This window comes from Tachyglossus aculeatus, chromosome 2 (genome assembly GCF_015852505.1).
Source record: "Tachyglossus aculeatus isolate mTacAcu1 chromosome 2, mTacAcu1.pri, whole genome shotgun sequence".
NCBI lineage: Eukaryota > Metazoa > Chordata > Mammalia > Monotremata > Tachyglossidae > Tachyglossus > Tachyglossus aculeatus.
In genome coordinates this window covers 47,073,698-47,093,931 of record NC_052067.1, presented here as the reverse complement: position 1 = coordinate 47,093,931, position 20,234 = coordinate 47,073,698, and the positions used below count along the sequence as shown (strand labels likewise).

Here is a 20,234-nt window from a genome sequence, read left to right as displayed (position 1 = left end):
CTCTGGAGCACAAGGGAAACTGGGCAAGAGAGTATGAATGGCTCAGGGCAGACTATCACCACTACTGAAAAGGAAGTGAAGTGCCTGGCCCAAAGTCACAGAGCAGACACTTGGCAGAGCCGGGATTAGAACCCAGGTCCTTCTGACTCCCAGGCCCGTGCCGTATTCACTAGGCTGTGCAAATGAAAGGCTTCAGACTTAAGTTCAGTCCCCATGGCTGTCCTACTGGCAGGTGGACCTATCTTTCCCCTCTTCCCCATTGGTGTCTGAGCAATCCTCTCCCAAATGGCCAGGAGCTAGAAAAGGTGCATGACTAGGTTTTCATGGACAAAGAGTGCAAATGTGGATGGGGTCTCCTGTTGTCAACGGTCATCTTTCAACTAAAGACAAACTCCACGTGAATGTGTGTGTGTGTGTGTGTGTGTGTGTGTGTGTGTGTTCATGTGAATTCCAACTGCTTGAGAAATTTGATGTTCATAATTATGAGGGCTGAAGCTGAAGAATTTCATTTGCATGGCTTAGTGGATAGAGCTCGGGCCTGGGAGTCAGAAGGGCCTGGGTTCTAATCCTCGCTCTGCCACTTGTCTGCTGTGTGACCTTGGGCAAGGCATTTCACTTCTCTGGGTCTCAGTTACCTCATCTGTAAAAAATGGGGATTAAGACTCTGAGCCCCATGGGGGACAGGGACTGCACTTGTATCCACATCAGAGCTTACTTGGCTTGTGCTTATTATGTGCACTTCACAAATACCATTATTATTATTTGAGGAAAGAAGATCTGTGGTAGAGGGAAGAGGGGAGGGCATTTACCTTATTTGAGCAGGGATTCTGTGAGTAAAAGTAGCCATAGAGATTGTGATTCTTAAACATATTTGGGCTGAGTTCTTTGGACCACAGAACACAGTCTCATTGTCATTCATTCATTCCTTCAATTGTATTTATTAAGTACTGTGTGCAGAGCACTGTACTAAGCGCTTGGAAATTACAATTCGGCAACAATCTCATTGTCCCTCTCTTCTGCCAAGGATGGAGAGGCTGCATTTAGGAGGTGGTCTCTAAGGCAACTGAAACACAAGAGGAAATACATTTCCGTCCCTGATCTCTGTTTCCCAGAACCATTCTCCTTCCCCTCCTTCAAGCTGCTGTGTTTGAATGCCTTTTCCTGGGGAGGTTGTCACAGAAAGGGGCACAAGGGGGGTGACCTCAGAAACTCTGCCCCCCATGGAGGAACCCCTTGTCCTTAGGCTCCTTGGCAATGTGCTAAAAACTCTGAACCTTCTGTTTTCAGATGTGACCATCGGGGCCTTCATGTCGGACAGCGTTGTTCTTCTAAGGTGAGACAGCGGTCCTTTCGCTTCTATTTTTCCACTCCCATTCTTGCTCTGCTTCCAGAGGATGCGGACCGAGGGTTTGCCTGTTGGTTTTGGCTTCTGCATCCGGATTGCCTTCTGGCACAGATTGCCTGGACTGGTGCAAGGGAGATGGGCGATGTCCACCAGGGAGGTTCAGTTACTGTCACCTGGGGTGGTCACCGTCAGTGACCTCTCCCCTTTCCTGGCGCTGGGGAGGAAATGTGGGTGGAGGGGCAGGGATTGTCTCTGTTGCTGAATTGTACTTCCCAAGTACTTGATACAGTGCTCTACTTAATACAGTACTCTGCACACAGTAAGCACTCAGCGAATATGACTGATTGATTGAGAAGGGTGATGTCTGTCTCTCAGCTGTGTCCACACACACTGCCGCTCAGGTACAAACACACCCAGACACACACAACCTCCACACTCCCCCACCCCGGCCATCCCTGGTTGACCACAGGTAGCAGCTTCCTGACTTCTCTTGAAGTACCATTTCTCCTTGAGTGTACATGGGTCATACCTGAGACCCAGCCTTTACGTCCCATAATGCACACGGCACCTGGGCCGGAGAGGGGAGGTGGACAACGTCCACCAGGGAGTTGGACAATGTCCACTAGGGATCTGCAGTTACCGGCACCTGAGACAGCACGAATCATCATTCGATAGTATTTATTGAGTGCTTACTGTGTGCAGTGCACTGTACTAAGTGCTTAGTTTCCTCCCACTAAGGAAACTTAAAGGAAACTTAAAGTCCCTGAGAGGGATTCAGAGGCAAGGGCTGGGAGGTAAACCATTCATGGGCTTTAATCCCACAGCTGAACCTGGAACCAACGACAAGGAGATAAGATACCATCAGACCCCCAAACCCTCCAGCTTGGGGGTGATCTGTCGGTTCGAATGATTCCATCCTTTCAAAGTTCCATCCCCTAGCAATAAGCTGAAAGGTAGAAGCAGCCAATCCTCTTCTGTAGAAAGCTTGCTCCATAGTGAATTTAGCTAATAATAATAACAATAATGACATTTGTTAAGCACTTACTATGTGCGAAGCACTGTTCTAAGTGCTGGTGGGGGATACAAGGTGATCAGATTGCCCCACGTGGGGCTCACAGTCTTCATCTCTATTTTACAGATGAAGTAACAGAGGCACAGAGAAGGTAAGTGACTTGCCCAAAGTCACAAAGCTGACAAGTGGCAGAGCTGGGATTAGAACCCCTGACCTCTGGCTCCCAAGCCCGTGCTCTTTCCAGTGAGCCACGCTGATTCTGCTTCTTAGATGCTGGTGGGCAAGTGGGTGTGGAATATGGACAGGAAATTGGCTACTGGTGCCCAAGTGTTGGAAGTGGCATGGCCTAGTGGACAGAGCACGGGCCTGGGAGTCAGAAGGTCCTGGATTCGAGTCCCTGCACTGCCACTGTTTGACCTTGGGTAGGTCATTTAACTTTGCTGTGCCTTATCTGTAAAATGGGGACTAAGACTGTGAGCCCCGTGTGGGACAGGGACTGTGTCCAAACTAATTTGCTTGAATCTAGCTCAGGATTTAGAACAGTGCCTGGCACATAGTAGCACTTAACAAATAGCATCATTATTACCGTAATTATGAAGTGTTGTTGTGCTGAAGCAGGAGGCTGCCCTAGCACAGTAATAACAGAAGCAGCATGGTGTAATGGATAGGGCACGGGCCTGGGAGTCAGAAGGTCACAGGTTCGAATCCCAGCTCTGCCACTTGTCTGCTGTGTGACCTTGGCCATGTCACTTCACATCTCTGGGCCTCAGGGACCTCATCTGTAAAATGGGGATTAAAACCACAAATCCCACGTGGGACAGGGACTGTGTCCAACCCTATTTTCTTGTAACCACCCCAGCGCTCAGAACATTGGCTGGCACATCGAAGGCGCTTAACAAATACCTCAATAATTATTATTAATAATAGAGCGTTGGTACTATGTATCCGGAGAAGACAGCACTGACCAAGAAGCTCATCTGTGTGGGTGGCTGAAGAGGCCAATAGCGAAGTGATAGTCCTGTGCAGGCAAAGAAAGCTGTCACTTGTTGTGTTGCTGTGCTTAGTGTCTACTGTTTTGCTTCCTCGTCTCTGGTTCCATAGCAACAGTAATAGACATGTGCTGGACACACTGTCTCTCTGCCGGGCTCCCCTTCTCCTACTCCCCACTTGGTTTCTCTTTCGGTCCCTCTGAATTCTTCCTTTCCCCTGAATTGCACATCTGTCTTTACTCACTTACCAGCTGTCTGCCTCTCCTCTCTCCATCCTACTTTCTCTGATAAGTGAACTCTCTTCAGTGAGGGCAAGATCCCCCAGTCCCTAATTCCTCCAAATCAAATTATTTCCCCTAACCCACCGTCCCCCTCCCAATCAAATTAATTCCTCTCCTCCACCAAGGGGATGTGCTCTTTGTACAGAAAACCACAGTTAAGATCAAGCCAGGGACTAAATGACCTCTTTACCACCAGATGTTAGCTATCAGTGCAAAGTGGCTTGATTTTCTCAAGGGCTTTTTCTCTGACCTCTGAAGTGACCCAGGAGGAAACAGTTTTGCTCTGCTGGGTTCTTGTCCTTGTTTTTGTTCTTCTGATCCTGGCATCACCACTTGTCTGCTGTGTGACCTTGGGCAAGTTGCTTCACTTCTCTGTACCTCAGTTACCTCATTTATAAAATAGGGATTGAGACTGTGAGCCCCATGAGAGACCGGAACTGTGTTCAACCCAATTTACTTGTATCTCCCCCAGTGCTTAGTACGGTGCCTGGCACATAGGAGGAGCTTATCAAATCCCATTATTATGATTATTGTTATTATAATCATCATAATAATTATCAATAACATTGATTGACAAAAAATGATTCAGCCGTTTTAAAATAGTGATTCTGGGCAGTTTAGGACAGGGAGAGAGAGAATCCAAAATGGCACCAGGATTGGTGGGTAGCAAATGGAATATTAATGCAATGGACAGTCTTCAAAGGCATACCATTCGGTATTCATCGAGGGCTTACTGTTTGCCGAGCACAGTACCAAATGCTTGGGAGATAAGAAACAAAACTGTAGAAGTCTTTAAGAAACTCTGGTGCCTCATCAAAGCACAGCATTCTGGGACACCCCATCTGTGTACACATCACCCTAGTAAAGGGGCACCAGAGACTTAATTGGTAACATTTTCAGTGGTCATTCAACATCTGGAAGTTCATTTATGGCTCCAAGCCACATGTGTTTTATTAACCTATTAACCCGACCCTGTTCTCATGGAGCTGTTCACTGACTGGTAACTTCAAGAACTAAGGGGAAGACTGACAGAATGCGTTTACGCTTCAAGTCTTCTCTCTTGGGTTTTTTTGGAACTTTAATTAAATGTGGAGTGGCACCCTAGAATTTCCCTGTCTCCTGAATTTCCCCTCAGTTCTGCCAGCAGGAGAGAGCTGAGAAGCAGCATGCATAGTGGTAAGATCACAGATCAGGAAGTCAGAAGCACCTGGGTTTTAATTCTGGCAGTGCCCTTTGCTGCATGACCTTGGGCATGTCACTCCACTTCTTTGTGCATCAGTTGCCTCAAAAGTAAAATTGGAATTAAGATTGTGAGCCCCCTGTGGGACTAGGACTATCTGAGAAACTTGTACCTACCCTAGCGCTTAGGACAGTGCCTGGCACATAGTAAGAGCTTAACAAATACCATTAAAAAAATGGGCCAGTCCTTTAACTGCTCTGTGCCTCAGTTCCCTCATTTGTAAAAAAAAAATAGGTATTAAGTCAGCGAGCTCCACGTGGAACATGGACTGGATCCAACATGATTATCTTATCTCTATTCCAGCACTTAGTAAACTGCCTGGCACATGGTTGAGTGCTTTAAGAAATATTATTTTAAAAAATGCCATTCTCTTTTTGACAGGGCCAGGCCGGTGGTTACCGTGGACATCTCCATCTTCCTTCCAGCCTCCATCAACATCACCGCTCCCCAGTGCCATGATGGCCAGCAGCCAGTGAACTGCCTCAATGTGACCACTTGCTTCCGCTTCCGTGGCAAGCACGTGCCCGGAGAGATAGGTAATGCCTGCATCCTCAATCTTCCGGCCGCTCCTCGGCCTCTCCTCACTCCTGAGGTCTCTCCGGGGTGGGGGGTGGGGGGGTGGTGCTTTTGTTAGTAGCCGGTGCGCTCGGTCTGGAGAGACTTGGCCAGTGAGGTGGGAAGCAGCATGACTTAGTCGATAGAGCACGGGTCTGGGAATCAGAAGGACCTGGCTCCTAATCCTGGTTCTGCTAAATGATAATAATTATGGTATTTGTTAAGTGCTTACTATGTGCCAAACACTGGGGTAGATACAAGTCAAGCAGGTTGGACACAGTCCCTGTCCCATGCGTGGCTCACGGTCTTAATCCCCATTTTCCAGATGAGGGAACTGAGGCCCAGAGAAGTGAAGTGACTTGTCTAAGGTCACACAGCAGACGTGTGGCGAAGCCGGGATAAGAAGTGAACTGACATGTCTTCTGACATGTCCACTGTGTAACCCTGGGCAAGTCATTTAACCTCTGGGCTTCAGTTACCTCATCTGTAAAATGAGGATGAATGAAGACTGTGAGCCCCATGTGGGACAGGGACTGTGTCCAACCTGATTATCTTGTATCTACCTCAGAGCTTAGAATAGTGCCTGGCACATACTAAGTAATAATGATGGCATTTTATTAAGCGCTTACTATGTGCAAAGCACTGTTCTAAGCGCTGGGGATGTTACAAGGTGATCAGGTTGTCCCACATGGGGCTCACAGTCTCATTCCCCATTTTACAGATGAGGTAACTGAGGCACAGAGAAGTTAAGTGACTTGCCCAAAGTCACACAGCTGACAATTGGCGGAGCCGGGGTTTGAACCCATGACCTCTGACTCCAAAGCCCTTGCTCTTCTCCACTGAGCCACGCTGCTTCTCTAAGTGCTTAAGAAGTACGATAATTAGTATTTTTATTTTTATTGTTACATGCTATGGAACTTTGGGAGAGAAATGGGATTGGGGAGAGTCCTGCTTTCCAGGAGGGTGGCAGTGGGAGGCAAGATGGTGGCAGGACGGAAGGGTATATGGCATGCTGTGGCAGAAAGTGGCATGCCTAGTGGAAATAATGCTCATTGTGGTAGTTGTCAAGTGCTTACTATGTTCCATGCACTGTACTAAGTGTTGGGGTAGATAGAAGATCCTCACTGACCTCCCTGCCTCCTGTCTCTCCCTGCTCTAGTCCACGCTTCACCCTGTGCCCAGATCATTTCTCCTTCCTAGCCCCGAGCACTTTGCCCTGGTCTCTGCTCCTGGGTGTGGGACCCGAGTTCGATGGGAGTCTGTGCAGGTGAGCCCATAGGGCTCACAGTCTAAGTAGGAGGGAGAGCAAGTACTGAATCTCCATTTTACAGATGAGGGAACTGAGGCACAGAGAAGTGAAGTGATTTGCTCAAGGTCACATAGCAGTCAAGCAGTGGAGGCAGGATTAGAATTCAGGTCCTCTGACTCCCAAGTCCAGACTCTTTCCACTAGACCACGAAAAGCATGGCCCTGGGAGTCCGGAGCCCTAGGTTCTAATCCTGGCTCTACTGCTTGTCCGATGTGTGATCTTGGGCAAGTCACTTCATTTCTCTGTGCCTCAGTTACCTCACCTGTAAAAAGGGGATTGAGACTGTGGGCCCCACATGGGACAGGGACTGTGTCCAACTCAATCTGCTTGTATCCACCCTTGCACTTAGTATGGTGCCTGGCACAAAATAAGTGCTTAACAAATACCATCCTTTTTATTATTTTGATTCTAATCCCAGCACCTCTACTTTCTGTGGGACCTTGGGAAAGTCATTCCTCTGTACCTCAGCTTTTCTTATCTATAAAAGGAGGATACAGTACCTGTTCTACCTCCCTCTTGTATTGTGAGTTCCGTGTGGGACAGGGGTGTCTGATCTGACTAGCATAGGGCTTGGCACAGAGTAAGCGCTTAATGAATGCCACACTTACTGTTCTTATGATGTAGGCCTGAAGTGAGCAAATGACCTCCCTCTCCTGCTATCTGCACAGACTCCCATCGAACTTGGGTCCCAGGCCTAAGCCCAGGAGCAGAAGGTGGGGCGAAGTGCTTGGGGCTGGAGGAGAGAAATGATCCGTGTAGCAGAGTGAAGCATAGACCAGAGTGTGGAGAGGCAGGGAGGTCAGTGAAGAGGCTCATGCAATAATCCAGGGCTTGGATCAGCATAGTAGTAGTCTGGATGGAGAGGAAAGAGCATATTCTAGAAATGTTGTAAAGGTAGAACCACCAGGATTTGGTGACATGGAATATGTTCATGGAACGAGAGAGGTGAGTCGAGGATAATGCCAAGGTTATGGGCTTGCGAGATAGGGAGGATATTGGTGTGGTATACAGTGATGGGTAAGTCAGGGGGAGGACAGGGTTTGAGTGGGAAGATGAGGAATTCTGATTTGTATGTATAAAATTGGAGATGTCGGTGGGACATCCAGATAGAGGTGTCTTGAAGGCAGGAGGAAATGCAATACTGCGGAGAGGGAGAGAGGTCAGGGCTGGAGATGTAGGTTTCGGAATCATCTGTTTAGAGATGATAGTTGAAGCTGTGGGAGCAAATGAGTTCTCCAAGGGAGGTGAGTGTAGATGGAGAATAGAAGGGGACCCAGAACTGAGCCTTGAGGGACTCCCTCGATTAGGAGTGGGGAGACGGTGGAGGAGCCTGAGAAAGAGACTGAGAAGGAGCGGCCCAAGAAATAGGAGGAGAACCAAGAGAGGACAGTGTCAGTAAAGCCCAAGTTGGATAACGTTTCCAGGAGAAGGGGATGGTGGACAGTGTCGAAGGCAGCTGAGAGGTCGAGGAGGATTAGGATGGAGTAGAGGCCGTTGGATTTGGCAAGAAGAAGATCACTGGTGAGCTGTGAGAGTGGAGTGAAGTGGGTGGGAGCCAGACTGGAGGGATGTTGCCAACTTGTACTTCCCAAGCACTTAGTACAGTGCTCTGCACACAGTAAGCGCTCAATAAATACGATTGAATGAATGAATGAATGAGGGATTCAAGGAGAGAATTGGAGGAGATGAATTGGAGGCAGAGGGTATAGACAACCCATTCTAGGAGTTTGGAGAGGAATAGTAGGAAGGAGATGGGGAGAGTGAATGGAGAAGATGGCTGTCAGGGAGGGGAGAAGGGAGGCGGCAAGTGCTTTCAAAAGGAGATCATGTCTGATGGTTTCAATTTACTATTCTTCTTCTTCCCCTAGACTATAAGCACATTGTGAGTGGGGAATGTTTTTGTTATATTGTACTCTCCCAAGTGCTTAGTATAGTGCTCTGCACACAGTAAGCACTCAATAAATATGATTGATTGATGGATCTGGGCCACCCAAGCTCAGTTCCTGCTTGTGAATTTTCAGCTTGCCCTTCTCCAAACACACAGAGCAAATTCACCATTGGCTTGTTGTAGAGCCATTTTTTTAAGGTTCTGATGGTGTTTCCATAGTTTCAGAGAGCTGGAAGAGTCCTAGAGAGGTGATGTAATCCAGCGCCTCAACTCCAGACAGTTGCCTCGCCACAGCTTGTCATCTGGTAACCAAGTAGGTAGTGGTGAGAGATTTACAGCAGGGAAAAACTCTTTTGGGGCCCAGAGAGGTCAAACGACTTGCCAAAGGTCACACAGCCTGCGGAGGAGTCAGAGGCAGAGTCTGGGCCCACTGGTTCTCTAGCCAATGCTTTATTTCCCAAGCCAATTAGTCGAGTGTTTCTCCAGAAGACATTGCCTGGAAGTTCCTCATTTTTCCAAGTGCTTTGATTAAACCATCCTTCACTGTTGCCTTAATTGTTTGACTCCTTAGGTGAAAAAGAATTCCTAAGCAGTGCTAGACCAGGAAATGCTTGTTGTTTTGGTAGCCACCTGGTTGTTGAACACTCTCTCATGAATCCCAAAGTCTAATGTCTAATAATAATTACTATTATTATTATTATGATATTTGTTAAGCATTTACAATGTACCGAGCACTGTTCTAAGCACTGGGGTAGGTACAAGGTAATCAGGTTGGACACAGTCCCTGTCCCACATGGGGCTCACAGTCTTCATCCCCATTTTACAGATGAAGTAACTGAGGCACAGAGAAGTGAAGTGATTTGCCCAAGGTTACACAGCAGACAAGTGGTGGAGCTGGGATTAGAACTCACGTTCTCTGATTCTCAAGCCTATGCTTTTGCCATTAGGCCATGCTGCTTCTGTAAAGTATGCGAGCACACCTCCCCACCCTCAACCCCTTAGTTCTTTGGTATACATCTTGACATTATATATTATACATTATTTATTGATATTAAAATCTGTCTCCCCCTCTAGACTATAAATTTGTTGTAGTCAGGGAACATGCCTGCTAATTCTGCTCTATTGTCCTCTCCCAAGTGCTTAGTACAGTCCTCTGCACACAGTAAGCGCTTAATAAATACCACTGATTGATTGGCAGTTATTTAGCCTTTCCTCGTTCCTCCGAGTAATGATAATTGTGATATTTGTAAAGCTCTTAGTATGTGCCAGGCACTCTACTCAGCGCTGAGATGGAGATACGCAAATCGGGTTAGACTCAGTTCCTGTCCCACAAGGGGCTCACAGTCCCAGTCTCAATCCCCATTTTACAGATGAGGTAACTGAGGCCCAGAGAAGTGAAGCAACTGGCCCAAGGTCACACACAGCAGACAAGTGGCAGAAGTGGGAGGAGTTCAAGCCTCTCTCCCAAGAAACGTGAAAACTCTCAACTGCGTACTGTTCAATGCCTAAACTCGTAGATTAGAAGTGAAGGGAGGGGAGAGGAAATGGACAGCCAAGCAGCATCGGGCTCCATTTGCTGTGTGACCTTGGGCAAGTCACTCTACTTCTCTGGGCCTCAGTTCCCTCATCTGTAAGATGGGGATTGAGACTGTGAGCTCCACATGGGACAGGGACTGTGTCCAACCCGATTTGCTTGTATCCACCCTAGTGCTTAGTATAGCACCTGGCATATAGTAAGCACTTAACAAATGCCAGTTATTATTATTAAAACCACAGCTCACCCCAGACAGATGTCATAAACCAAGATCCTGCCCTGCCAGTTTTTGAGGGGTGGCTGGCAGGAGGCAGTGTGATTGAATCATCAACCGCATTATTGAGCCTTTATTGTGTGTCAGGCACCTGCTGGGGAGTCTACTATGTTCAGAGTGCTATACTGAGTGCTGGGAAGCAGGCAATAGATGAAAAAGACTGCCCTTGCCCTCAAGAAAATTAAAATCTATCAAAGAGAGAGAAGCAGCATGGTCTAGTGGAAAGAGCAGGGGCCTGGGAGTCAGAGGGACCTGGGCTCTAATCCTGGCTCCATAACTTGTCTGCTGTGTGACCCTTGGCCAGTCACTTGACTTCTTTGGGCATCAGTTACCTCAAACATAAAGTGCAGATTAAGACTGTGAGCTCCACATGGGACAGGGATTGGGTCTGACCCAATTTGCTTGTCTCCATCCCAGTGCTTAGTACAGTGCCTGGCACATAGTAAGTGCTTAATAAAAGCTACAATTATTATTATTATAAAGTAGTTAAAGAACAAGAGCTGAAGGAGCATGGCCTAATGGATAGAGCCCTGGCCCCGGAATCAGAAGGACCTGGGTTCTAATCCCGGCTCTGCCACTTTCTGCTGCGGGACCTTGGTCAAGTCGCTTTACTTCTTTGGGTCTCACTTACCTCATCTGCAAAATGGGGATTAAGACTGTGAGCCCCCTGCAGGACAGGGACTCTGTCTAACCTGACAACTTCGTATCTACCCCAGTGCTTAATACAGTGTCTGACACATAGTAAACACTTAACAAATATCATTTGAAAAAGTCCAAAAAACTGAAATGCAAATCAGAAAAACCGGAGTTAAGTAAATTGATCGCCATAAAGCATCTATGTTCATGAGTATACATGTATTTATGCTCTATTGTTGCCTCTTCATTTTAGTGCCTAGCTCCACAGCTACACTGTAAGCTTCTTAAGGACAAAGATTGTTTCTTCCAACTCTATTGAACCCTGCTAAGTGATTAATCCAGCTCTCTGCACAGAGAGCTCAATAAGTGCTCAATAAATATGACTATTATAAAATTAGTGTGCACCTGGAACTGTCCGTCTCCCACTTCTCTGTCCTGGGAATCCGGTGAAGTGGAATTCTGTCCCTTGGCAGTGGAAGCTTCAGTGGTTTTTTTCTAACCCTCTGGAACTTGGTGCTATGGGAGAGGGTCCTGGGGAGGAGTCAGCCAGTCAATCGTATTTATTGAGCACTTAATGTGTGAAAAGCACTGTACTAGACGCTTGAGAGAGTACAGTGCAACAATATAACAGGCATATTCCCTGCCCATAGCAAGCTTACAGTCTAGAGGGAATGAATGGATATGGAATCCTGACCTGTGACCGTGTGTCTGTGGCCTTTATTAAGCACCCAAAATAATCACGATAACAAGCACTAAGCGCTGGGGCAGATACAAGACAATCAGGGCCATATGAGGTTCACCGAATAAATAGAAGAGAGAAGAGGTATTCAAACTCCATTTTGCAGTTGAGGGAACTGAGGCCCAGAGAATTTAAGTGACTTGCCCAAGGTCACATAGGAGACAAATGATGAGGTGAGAATTAGAACCCAGCACCTTCTGACTCCCAGGCCCCTGCTGTATCCACTATGCTATTCCTCCAGTGCTAGAACAGTGCTTGGCACATAGTAAGCGCTTAACAAATACTATTGTTATCATTACTATTGTTACGGGGACTTGGAAGCTGGGGTCATGGAGGAAGTAGAGCCCCCTCTCCTGTCAGCTGGGATCCAGTCTGATGCCCAACTTCCTCTCCTACGGCAGGCCTGAGTTACGTCCTGACGGCCGACGTGGACAAAGAGAAGCCCCGGGTGTATTTCGTGTCCTCGGGAGAAGCTCTGGGTCAGTTGTCGGAGAAACTGCAGCTCTCAGTCATGGAGGAGAAGTGCCGACACTACCAAGCCCACATCAAGGTCAGTCCCGGCCCTTTCCGCTTTTGTTGCAGCCATCTCTTGGTGAGTCACTGGCTGAAGCAAAGTGGGAAATAAGAGACCCTGTCGCCCACCAGGAGAGCAAGATGCCTGCTTTCCTCAACTCTCAAATACTGGAGTGGCTCGGCTACTGGAGGCATCTTGGCTCACTGGCTCACTCTCGGAGTCCTTTGAGTGATCATCAGGAATCTCTGAATCTCCTGTGAGAGTTGTGTTGATCTGACCCTCCCAAGACCCAGAATTCTCGGCATTTGGAGAAAACCCAACAATAAGGCACCATTTTGACTTGCGGCCTTGTTTGCTCAGCTCACCTTTTGCCCGGGATTATCCCGAATGAGGTATCCATTGTTGGGTGGCAGGCTTTCTCTTCAGGCTTTGTTGGTTGCTTATCTTTTGGAGTCTTGAGGGGCTGGAATCCCTTCTTGCTCCAAAAAACAGCTCACAAGTGTTTCTCTTCTCCCGGTGATTTAATTCCCAGGCTCCCCTACTCAGCCATACTCCCACCCTTAGGTTTGTGGAGACGATTTTCTTGGTGTTGTGGAGGATGGCAAGCATTTGACTCTAAGAGGCCCGCAGAACTGGAGATAGCAGTCAAGAGAGAGTTTAGAGATGTCTAAAGATCTCAGGATTTGGGAGTGTTGAAAGGTGTGGTCTTGTGTATAGGCAGCCAGCCATGCTATTCGCTGAGGGATGTGTGTCTAAACTAAAAGGCCTGGAGAAGACTCAGGCCAGTGAATCAAAGCATGGATGGGCCACAGAAGTGTAAAATCTGGTTGAAATCTAGTACAGGGAGTCCCACAGAGGGCCAAGGCTATGCCAGAAGACATTGCCAGGAGCCAGAAGGGATGTGGGGAGGGGGGCATAGTTGAGGCCGAAGTGGGTTAGGATCCCTTTCTGGGTCAGCACAGCACCGGCAACGGCCACCACCGCGAATGGCCACCCTTTACAGTAGGCCTGCTCCCAGAATGCTTTGCCCTGTCTAGTCCCTTCCTGTCCTGGGGAATGAGACGGGGCAGGAGAAAAAAACTGGATGTGCATTTAACTGTTGGGCTAGGAAGCTTTCTCCTTTCCTGTTCACCCCTGTTTACCCAGCCCCCATCACCTGCAGGGATCCTGATAGGATGGTAAGCCGTTCTGGACAATTCCTGTGGGTTTCTGAAAGGACCATAGGGGCTTTGCATTCAGCAGAAGGCTAACTCAATCATTCCCATACTCTGAGCTCCCAGATGTTGGCATCAGCTTGAGGTCATGCATATTTAAAACAGACAAATACATTACTTTATTGCTCCTGATTCCTAAGCCCTCACGCCCTGCTGAGGGTCATCACTGATGACACCCGAGAAGGCCTGACAGTTTCACCCTTTGCTTCTGTTCACTGTCACCAGGAGACTGTACAGCTAAAAACCAGACAAATGACCACCCTATCTCCACAACCACTTCCCTGTCCTGCATTTCCCACAGTTCCCTGAGCTGGGACCAGCAAAGGTCTGTGTGCATTTCCCACAATTCCCTGAGCTGGGACCAGTGAAGGACTGTCTTTGGACCCCACGGGAAGAACAAGGCTGACCCTAGGGAATTGTTAAGAAGCAGCGTTATCTAGTGAGAAACAGCATGGCTTAGTGAGAAGCAGCTTTGCCTAGTAGAAAGAGCACAGGAATCAGAGAACCTGGGTTCCAATCCTGACTCTTCCACTTAATAATAATAATGATGGCATTTTGTTAAGCGCTTACTATGTGCAAAGCACTGTTCTAAGCGCTGGGGGGGATACAAAGTGATCAGGTTGTCCCATGTGGGGCTCAAAGTCTTAATCCCCATTTTACAGATGAGGGAACTGAGGCTCAGAGAAGTTAAGTGACTTGCCCAAAGTCACACAGCTGACAATTGGCAGAGTGGGGATTTGAACCCATGACCTCTGACTCCAAAGCCCATGCTCTTTTCCACTGAGCCACGCTGCTTCTCTCACCTGTTGCATAACCTTAGGCAAATTACTTCACTGCTCTGTGCTTCAGTTTCCTCATCTAAAAAAATGGGGATTAGGACTGTGACCCTTAGGTGCAGCAGGGACTGTGTCTAACCTGATTATCTTTTATCTAATAATAATAATAATAATAATGCATTTATTAAGTGCTTACTATGTGCAAAACACTGTTCTAAGCACTGGGGAGGTTACAAGGTGATCAGGTTGTCCCACAGGGGGCTCACAGTCTTAATCCTCATTTTACAGATGAGGTAACTGAGGCACGGAGAAGTTAGGTGACTTGCCCAAAGTCACACAGCTGACAATTGGCAGAGCCGGGATTTGAACCCATGACCTCTGACTCCAAAGCCCGTGCTCTTTCCACTGAGCCACACTGCTTCTCTGGGCTACCCTACTAGCACAGTAGCATAGTAGCACAGTGGCACAGTAGCACAGTGCTACCCTAGTGCTTAGTACTATGCTTGGAAAATAGTAAGCACTTAGAAAATATTATTAATTATTTGCATTATCATCATCATCATTATCATTACCAGGGTTCAGGATGGTGGGGGAAATGATTATGAGTCCCTTATAGGTCAGCAACTGTGTCTCATCTGATTATCACTCAATCTGTTGGATTTATTGAGCACCTGCTCCTCACAAAACACTGTACGAAGCTCTTGGGAGAGAAGAATAGAAGGCAAGCTGTTTGATTTGATCTTCCCTCCTAATTTCCCTGTTTCTCCCTTTTCTCACTCCCATCCCTGACACACAGGACCCAGGAGACCCCAGGACCCTCCTACCATGGAATGGGTGCTACGTATATTGATGTCTGTCTCCCCCTCTAGACTGTAAGCTCTCTGTGGTCAAGGAATGTGTCTCTTTACTGTTCTAGTGTGCTCTCCCGAGTGCTTAGTACAGTGCTCTGCACACAGTAAGTGCTCAAAAAATATGACTGACTGAGTGACTGACTACAGGGCAGCCAGGCAAAGCAGATCAGTGGACCCCATCCGGTGGGGGTGGGGGTTGAGAGGTTAATCTGGAAAGGCTTCCAGGTGGAGGTGTGATTTCAGTAGGACTTTGAAGATGGGGAGAGCACAGGTCTGCCGAATATGAAGTGGGAGAGTGTTCCAAGCAGGAAGGAGGGCGTAAGCAAGGGGTTGTCAGAGGGTGAAAGGAGATCGAGGGCACAGTGAGTTAGTCGGCATTACAGGAGTGAAATGTGTGGGCTGGGTGGTAGTGGGAGAGGAGAGAGGAGAGGGAAAGAGCTGAAGACCCCCACCCTCAAGACCTGCTGCTTTGTCTTGGATTTCAAGCAAAGTGGGGGGCTGCAGGCGGAACCCCTTTAGCCCTTCAATGGTGGACGTGAAGAGTACGATCATCATCATCATCAAACGTATTTATTGAGCGCTTACTGTGTGCAGAGCACTGTACTAAGATCAATGACAGGCTCTTTCCCTGGCAAGGGGGACAACAGACCAGCGGGACCATTCTTTCATTCCTGCCATTATTGAGCCCTGACTGTGTGCAGAGCACTGTACTAAACGCTTGGGAGAGGACAGTGCAACAATAGACACATTTCCTCCTCCTGCCACTTCACCCCTCAGCTCCCACAGCTGCTGCCTGATTAAAACCTCAGGAACGATAATGCGAACCATGTGCGGTGCCGTGAGGAGAGCGGGGGTGGGAGTGGGCGGTGGAACCATCATAGCCGATGTCCTGGTGTCCCAACCTGAAGGAGGAAATGGGGTCAGGGTCACTGGGGAAGGGTTGAGAAGGCAGGGGAGCGAGCCTGCATGGCAGGGCGGGAAGAGGTGGGATATGGCCCTGGTAACAAATGCTCTTTATTGTGTACCGGAAATGGGATAGTACTCTCTGGAGTGAGGAGGGACTCCCTGTGGCACTGGGACGGGACAGGTGGGTTATTAGATCGGACAATCCGTCAGCCTGGACGAAAAACCACTGCGGGCTGATCCTCATCCTTCTCCAAACCATAATTAGTCGGACAGGAAGGTGGTTGCCCTCTGCTCTGACTGACTTGAGAACAGCGTACCGCTTTCCTTTGGGGGAGCAAGATGGCAGCTGTGAACATGGCCACCTCATCCACACAAGCCCTGGGACACACTCTCACTCTCCCCCTCTAAGTCCAAGGGCCAAACCACTGACAGTAAAATTTTCCCTCAAAGGGGGTAACAGAACAGGCCCCTACATGGACTGTCTTTCTCAAGGAAAGTCCTTGGGGCAGGGAATGTGTTGACCAACTCCGCTGTATTGTACTCAACCAAATGCTTAGTCAATCAGTCGATCAATAATAATAATAATGACTGTATTTGTTAAGCACTTACTTTGTGCCAAGCAAAGTTCTAAGAACCAAGGTAGATACAAGATTATCAGGTTGTCCCAGGTGGGGCTCACAGACTTAATCCCCATTATACAGATTCATTCATTCATTCATTCATTCATTCATTCATTCATTCACTCATATTTATTGAGCGCTTACTGTGTGCAGAGCACTGTACTAAGCGCTTGGGAAGTACAAGTTGGCAACATATAGAGATGGTCTCTACCCAACAGTGGGCTCACAGTCTAGAAGGGGGGAGACAGAGAATAAAACAAAACATATTAACAAAATAAAATAAATAGAATAAATACGTACAAATAAAATAAATAAATAAATAGAGTAATAAATACGTACAAACATATATACATATATACAGGTGCTCGGTTTCCTCACCTATCAATTGGGGATTAAACACCGGTTCTTCCTCAGAGTTAGATGGTGAGTCCCATGTGGGCCAGGTCCTGTCCACCCTGATGATCTTGTATCTAATAATAATAATAATATTCATTCATTCATTCAATCGTATTTATGGAGCACTTACTGTATGCAGAGCACTGTACTAAGCGCTTGGGAAGTACAAGTTGGTAACATATGGAGACGGTGGTCCCTACCCAACAGTGGGCTCACAGTCTAGAAGGGGGAGACAGCCAACAAAACAAAACATATTAACAAAATAAAATAAATAGATTAAATATGTACAAATAAAATGAATAGAGTAATAAATACGTACCAACATATATACATATATACAGGTGCTCGGTTTCCTCATCTATCAATTGGGGATTAAATACCGGTTCTTCCTCAGAGTTAGATGGTGAGCCCCATGTGGGCCAGGTCCTGTCCACCCTGATGATCTTGTAGCTAATAATAATAATAATGTTGGCATTTGTTAAGTGCTTACTATGTGCCAAGCACTGTTCTAAATGCTGGGGAGGTTACAAGGTGATCAGGTTGTCCCACAGAGGGCTCACGGTCTTCACCCCCATTTTACAGATGAGGTAACTGAGGTACAGAGAAGTTACTCCAGCTGCTCAATAAAGACGACCGAATGAATGGATGAATGAATGAACGAATCCCTTAGGGGGCTCACAGTCTTCATCCCCATTTTACAGATGAGGGAACTGAGGCCCAGAGAAGTGACTCCAGCTGCTCAAAAAAGGCGATTGAATGAATGGATGAATGAATGAATGAATCCCACAGGGGGCTCACAGCCTTCATCCCCATTTTACAGATGAGGGAACTGAGACCCAGAGAAGTTTCTCCAGCTGTTCAATAAAGACGATTGAATGAATGGATGAATGAATGAATGAATGAATGAATGAACCCCGCAGGGGGCTCACAGTCTTCATCCCCATTTTACAGATGAGGGAACTGAGGCCCAGAGAAGTTACTCCAGCTGCTCAATAAAGACGATTGAATGAATGGATGAATGAATGAACGAATCCCACAGGGGGCTCACAGATGAAGTAACTGAGGCACAGAGAAGTTATCTATCATATTTATTGAGCACTTACTGTGTGCAGAGCACTGTACTAAGTAGTTGGGAGAGCATAATATAACAGAGTTTTGTTGGTTTTTTTTAATGGCATGTGTTTAGTGCTTACTAAGAGCCAGGCACCATACTAAGCTCTGGGGTAAATAGAAAGCTAATCAGGTTCGACTAAGTGCTGGGGTAAATAGAAGCTATTCAGGTTCGACACAGTCAGTGTCCCACATTGAGCTCACAGCCTTAATCCTCATTTTACAGATGACATAACAAGCACAGAGAAGTGAAGTGACTTGCCCAAGGTCACACAGCAGACAAGTGGCAGAGACGGGATTAGAACCCTGCTTCTTCTGACTCCCAGGATTGTACTGTATTCATTAGGCCATACTGTTTCCCATAGTACAGTGCTCTGCACACAGTTAATGCTCAATAAATACCAATGATGGATTGTTTGATAAAAAGTGGTTGGTTGCTGTTTTGGTTTCTACCTGCCTCAGAGGAGCTTCCCTCTCCCTTGTGGTTGCAAAGCTGATCAGTTTCCAAGTAGTTTCTCACCTCATCTATAAAGCCACCTCATATGAGTCCATGGTGCCCTAGGTCTGTGAACTTTTTCAGTTTTTTTTTATGTTACTTAATGTTTACTATGTTCTAGGCACTGTACTAAGTTCTGGGGTAGATACAAGCTAACAGGGTCGGACACAGTCTCTGTCCCACATAAGGTTCACAGTCTTAATCCCCATTTTACAGATGAGGTAACTGAGGCCCAGAGGCCTGAGGTCACCCAGCAGAAAAGTGGCAGACCCTGGATTACAACTCAGTCCCTAGCTATATCCACTAAGCTTTGCCGTTCCTAGTCCAGGCATTGGGCTGCAGTTTTCTGTTTTCTGCTATGATCTGTGCCCCAGCACTCACCACAGTGCCCGGCACTTAGTAAGCACTTAAAAGATACCACCATCATTATCATTTATTGTATGGGTCCCATGTCACGACACTACCCTGCAGCTGTTTTAGGAATCCATCTGCTATCCATTCTCCTCACATGCTTTACAGAAAGGTTCAGTGCTTGTTTCACCACTCCTTGAGAACCTCCAGTGGTTGCCCATCCAGCTCCATATCAAAACAGAAACTCCTTACCTTTAAAACCCTCAATCACCTTGTCCCCTCCTACCTCACCTCACTACTCTCCTTCTCCAACCCAGCCCAAATGCTTTGCTCCTCTAATTTCAACCTTATCACTGTACCCCGATCTCATCTATTTTGATGCTGACCTCTCTCCCACATCCTGCTTCAGAGTGGCTTGGCGGATAGACCGCGGGCCTGGGAGTCAGAAGGATCTGGGTTCTAATCCTGACTCCACCACATGTCAGCTCAGTGACCTGGGACAAGTTACTTCACTTTTCTAGGCCTCAGTGACCTCATCTGTAAAATGGGGATTAAGACTGTGAGCCTAATGTGGGACGAGGCCTGTGTCTGACCCGATTTGCTTGTATCTACCTAAGTACAGTGCTTGCCATGGGTAAACTTTTAACAAATACCTTAGGCTCTCCCTCTGCCTTCCTGCATCATGACCTAGTGGCAAGAGCACGGGCTTGGGAGTCAGAGGACGGGGGTTCTAATCCCGGATCTGCCATTTGTCTGCTCTGTAACCATGGTCAAGTCACTTAACTTTTCTGTGCCTCAGTTACTCCATCTCTAAAATGGGCATTAAAACTGTGACTCCCATGTGCGACGATCTGATTGCCTTGTGTCTATCCCAGTGCTTAGAACAGTGCTTGGCACGTAGCAATTAACAAATACCATAATTATTATTCATTCAACCATATTTATTGAGTGCTTACTGTGTGCAGAGTTCAGTACTAAGAGCATGGGAGAGTATAATATAACACTAAGCAGACACATTCCCCTGCATGAAGCCAGACTTTTCTGTCTACTACTTCTGACTTGGAGCGATATCACAGACACGTTCCCTGATCACAAGGAGCTACTGCTATCGTCCCCTCCCAAGCGCTTAGTACAGTGCTCTGCCCACTGTAAACACTCAATAAATTCATCAATTGATTAACTGATTGACTTGCATCTG

The 20,234-nt window shown here is 47.2% G+C and overlaps 1 protein-coding gene across 1 annotated transcript in view; it reads left to right on the top strand.

Annotated features, from left to right (window-relative positions):
• The window catches only part of ITGA9 (integrin subunit alpha 9), a 285,545-nt gene that overhangs the window by 81,565 nt on the left and 183,746 nt on the right, over positions 1-20,234 (top strand). Inside the window, exons 13-15 of the mRNA XM_038761964.1 lie at positions 1,288-1,333; positions 5,249-5,403; positions 12,204-12,352. Coding sequence (XP_038617892.1) covers positions 1,288-1,333; positions 5,249-5,403; positions 12,204-12,352 — 350 coding nt within the window. The remainder of the gene's footprint in view (positions 1-1,287; positions 1,334-5,248; positions 5,404-12,203; positions 12,353-20,234) is intronic.